This window comes from Euphorbia lathyris, chromosome 1, assembly GCF_963576675.1.
Source record: "Euphorbia lathyris chromosome 1, ddEupLath1.1, whole genome shotgun sequence".
In the NCBI taxonomy this organism is placed as follows: domain Eukaryota; kingdom Viridiplantae; phylum Streptophyta; class Magnoliopsida; order Malpighiales; family Euphorbiaceae; genus Euphorbia; species Euphorbia lathyris.
Genome location: NC_088910.1, coordinates 23,178,831 through 23,183,780, shown reverse-complemented (window position 1 = coordinate 23,183,780; position 4,950 = coordinate 23,178,831). Strand labels below are relative to the sequence as shown.

Below are 4,950 nucleotides of genomic sequence, written 5' to 3'. Positions count from 1 at the left end.
TAAGGTATTTCTGATTCTATTCAATCAGTTGCGCTATGGATTCAATTCAAATATGTTATCCACTTTTAGATCTTGATAGATTAATACGAAGTTATGATCTCGTGGTTTGTAGATCTAATTTCCATAATTAATTCCAAAAAAGATACAATTTAATTTGATTAATTTTTATAAAAATAATTTAATTTGTTAAGATTGGTTGATGCATAAACGGCAAAAGGTGGTTGATATTATTAATTGGCGTTGTATAAAGGGGTGGCACCGGCCGGCCTGCGGTAGAAAATTATTGTAATCCACCTCAACTCAAATATTGGATATTACTTGCACCGACCGACAATGCCCATACCACCTCTATAAATAAATTGCTTCAATTCCAAAATATTTCTATAATTTTCATTAAAATAGTTGTAGAAAGTAACTGCTATAAATAATTAGAAAAACTTCTCTTAAAAAAAAATTATAGTTTGTATGATTTTTCGGTTTAAGATTCATAATTTAATTGAAGATTTAACTCAAACGACTTGAACCTCTTAACGACTCAAAACAATCTTAATTGATGAAAAAATAATTAGAAAACCCATAAATCAAAATTAACATAAAATTAAACAAAATAGGTAAACACATCTATTGAAATATAGCATTTATAAATATTACGGTTTTTTAATTTCATGGTGTGACATAAAATTCTTAATTTGAATTTTCTATTACATTACTATTTAAAGTCTAAATTTAGAGAGAAATGGTGTGGTGGTGACGACTGCTGAAGTAACTCAGAAATGATGCAAACCTCCGCCAGGTATGTTAAAACTTAATATTGACGGGACCATATTTTTTGCCTCGGGTACTGCTGGTTATGGATTCATCCTGCGGGATAGCGGTGGTGGGTTCGAAGCTACAGGTAACGATACTATTTACTGTTGACTTGACCCTTTCTTAGTAGAGGCGATCTCGTGTCGTTAGGCGTTGAGTTGGCTGAAGGATTCTGGCAGGCAGCACGTGTTGGTAGAATCAGATTCACAATTGCTAGTGTATGCTATTCAGCGAGAAACTAGTGGCAATTCGGTTCTGGATCTAGTTATTGAAGACTGCAAAATCCTTATTAAGGATATAGGTAATGTGTCAATCTCATTTATTCGTAAGTCAGCGAATTCCGCTGCTCACTCTTTAGCCTGTGCAGCTACACTTGCTTTTGAGAGGAAGGTCTGGATTTCAATATCTCCTTCTTGTGTCTGTACTGCTCTTGTTGCTGATAATTAATAAAATGATTCTTCGTTGTAAAAAAAAAAGTCTAAATTTAAAAGGAAAGTTTGTTTAAAAAAATTAACGAAATTTATTTGGATAAATTTGATTACATTATTAATTTTTTATTATATTATCATAAATTATAAATAAACATCTATTTTCAATTATTATTGCATTTTACGGATTGTTTTTATTTAGATTTTAATATTAGCATAATTTAAAGTTTTACGATTTTTATGTTATAGAATGAAATTTATGGATCGTAATATTAACAACGCAATAGTCTAGAAGTTATATGTTTATTTTATCGGAAATAAATTTGAGGGAAAAATAGTTTATTGTTGACCCGGATCCAGAATCTCCTTAAGCACAAGACTTCTAGCTCTATTAATAGTCATAAAACACAAATACAAATGTTCTTCCAACTCATTTAGTTGCTCGTTAAAGGTGCAATCATTCATTTTTAGTTGGCGCATTACTTCCCCATTACTTTGGAGCCAAATTTCTCCATTTTCATTGCAAAATTTGACTCTTTTTCGTATATGTTCCATCTCATCACTTAATCGAGCCACAAGTCGGGTAATAGTTTCCAAATCTCTACATAGTATATATGTGCCTTTTGCAGCCATATCAAGCTGAGCCGACACTCGACCCAACTTTCTACTAGAAGCTAAAGCAACTGAAGCTGCTACAAAACTTGGAGCCGCCACTAACAAAGCTAGTGCATGAGTTGCGAGGATTATTGTGAATGAAGCTGTTAGACTTGCAATAAATAAACCCGAGCTATGTTTTAGTCTACTCCTTAATTGCAGTTTGGCTTTAGCCTTGTTGCGGCTCGTTTCTAGCTGCTTTAGCAAATTAGAACAATCGGCTTGCATGAGTTGGACCTGACTCGGAGATGAAGCGGAACAATCGAATGGGTTAGAGATGTTACTAAATTCAAATAGTTGGGTTAGGATAATTTGGAAGTGTTTCTCGGTGTCGAAGGATTGGAGAGTGGTCTTGAGAGAACGGTACTGGATACGTGTACGGTCTATATCTTTTAATAGCAAGCCACACAAAAGAGAGGCGTTGGATGTTTGAGTGAAATAATCGGATAGGAGAGAGTGTAAAGCGGGTGGGTTATGAATTAAGGAGACGATTCGGGTAACCGTAGGTTGATCCGGATCTAAAAGATGTTCGACAAAGAGACGATACGATGGAAGGCGGGCTGCGGTGGTGGTTTCAACCGGAATACCTGAATTTGAACTCTTATCTGATAACATAATGACACGTGTCCAAAACTCATTGTATGATTCTGTCCTAAAGGCATTAGCGTATTCTTCTCGTACATCTACACTAGAACTGCTTCCATCACCCCCTACTTGTCCTAAAACACAATTAGTTAAGATATGAAAAATGATTTAGCAAAAAAAAAACCATTAAATTATAAAGGCAAACAGAAAAACCTAAATAGTTAAAGAAAAGGATAAGGTGCAAAAATATCTCATAACGTTTATAATCAGGAACAATTTTACCCCTAACGTCTAAAATTGTGCAATTTTACTTTTAACATTGGCAATCAATAGCAATTTTACCTATAACATTAGCAAGTTTGATCAATTTCAGACATAATATAAAAACATGATTTTTTGTTCCTTATTCTGTACCAATTGTACATCAATTTGTTTTAAAAAAAAATTATATTTTTTGTGATTTAATAATAGAATTAGAGATTATTATTTATAAATTTGGCGAAATATTATGATTTTTTTATTTAAATCGTCCATAAGACCGTATATTAAAAAAATCATGTCTCATCATATGCTTATGGTCTATTAATGACGCACATGTGAAGTCTATATGACAAGATCCATGACTGAGAAGATAATTTGATGAATTATTTCTTAAATTGGTTAAACTTGACAACATTAGAGTAAAATTACTCTTCGATGTCAATGTTTAGGGGTAAAATTGCATATTTTAGGCATTAAACGTTTTATCCTTAAAGAAATAAAGTAACCATAGAAGGCACCATACTTATATATCTGATTAACTAAATAAAAGTAAAATATTTAAAAAAACAATTAATTAAGGTGGGGTTTTCTCCTCTTAATTTATGTTTTGCAATAAATTAAGCAGTGAGACCAAAAAAGGCAGAAGTCATTTGTTTTATTTTGTAATTATTAAAAAAAGCCTAAACCATATGCAGCCCCTGAACTTGTCAATTTTGGTCATTTTGCCCCTTGAACTTACGGGACGACCTATTTACCCCCTCAACTATTTAAAAGTGGTATTAGCAACCCCCTATTTTCATTATAAAGGAAACAAAATGAAATTCCAACATTAGTACACGTGTTCATGGAAGTATTGGAACCAGCCTGCATATATATAACCTCATTTGCAGCTTGTTTTAGTAGTGCATAACCATATATGCAATTTTTACAAGAGAACTTGTGTATTGTCTATACTAACCTCATTTGCTACTTATTTTAGTATTGCACAACCCTTTTTATTATGACCTTGGTGCTTGCAATTAGAAATGTCATAATTGTTTCCGTTATAATGAAAATAGGGGGTTGCTAATACCACTTTTAAATAGTTGAAGGGGCAAATAGGTTGTCCCGTAAGTTCATGGGGCAAAATGACTAAAAGTGACAAGTTCAGGGGCTGCGTATGGTTTAGGCCAAAAAAAATTGAACTTTGATTCCGTAAGTACTAAATTTTTATTCCTCTTAATTTATCTTTTAACTAAGCTAAATAATTTTTATACCAATTAACAAAGATTATGAGATATACTTGACAAATTTATTAATTAAAGATAAATTATAAGTATATAAATTACAGGCACAGATCCAAGAATTTTGAAGGCTCAAGCGCTCATTGATCATCGAAAAATATTGAAAATTCTATAAAAACTATAAATGGAGTTATTTCTTTTCATATAATTAAAACACTAAAAAAAATATCAATTTAACAATTCGTAAATTATAATAAATACCCTTTCAGTGAATATTAGGAGAAAATTAAAGTAAGCATATAATAAGGTCAAAAACACAAAATATGATTTTGCAAAAAAATATATATAAAAAAACAGTTAAAGGAATTGAGTAATATACCTGATGTAGGTGAAAGAAATTTATTGATGCGTGCAATAAATTTTTTCTTCATTAAATCTGTACCGAATTTTGATTCGAATTTTGAAGAAGAAAGTAAACTTTAATTATTCCCTGGAAAAATAAAATACGGTCTTTAGAATTATGATGTGTAATTTCCTTATATAGAAAAGCTGTTTGGAGGGTAATTGAAACAAAGAGACAAAAAGAAGAAGAGACAGACGTATACATCTAAGGCAATTGTTGAGTTGTATTCCAAGGGAAGAAAAATGAGTCATGCTTAGAAGAAATATATTACATTTCTTTCAATTATAGAAAACATCATGTAATTTACAACTTAAGTGTCGTGTTCGTATTATGTCAATTATATTTTAAATATTATAATTTATTTTTTTTGGTAGGAATAGGAAAAGAAAAAGAAAAAAAAAACTAAAACAAAAAACCTAGCCTGTGATTAGCCTAGGGAAGCTAACCCCCACCACATCTTCAAAAAGAAGAGAAGAAAGATAATCAGGAGGATAAGAAAAGGTCGTGACGCCCAACATCCCCTCATGACCAGCAGCCGCTAAACGATTCGCTACCCGGTTCTGTTCTCTGAAGATATGGCTGAAATTTA

General features: G+C 31.8%; 1 protein-coding gene across 1 annotated transcript; it reads right to left on the bottom strand.

The window, feature by feature from the left end:
• Positions 1–381: 381 nt before the first annotated feature.
• LOC136223191 (UPF0496 protein At3g49070) lies at positions 382–4,458 on the bottom strand. The gene is made up of 2 exons (XM_066011109.1): positions 4,338–4,458; positions 382–2,608 (listed from the first exon to the last, which is right to left on the bottom strand). Exons 1-2 carry the CDS (start codon positions 4,387–4,389, stop codon positions 1,575–1,577), a joined length of 1,086 nt encoding a protein of 361 aa, XP_065867181.1. The 5' UTR covers positions 4,390–4,458; the 3' UTR covers positions 382–1,574.
• Positions 4,459–4,950: the final 492 nt, after the last annotated feature.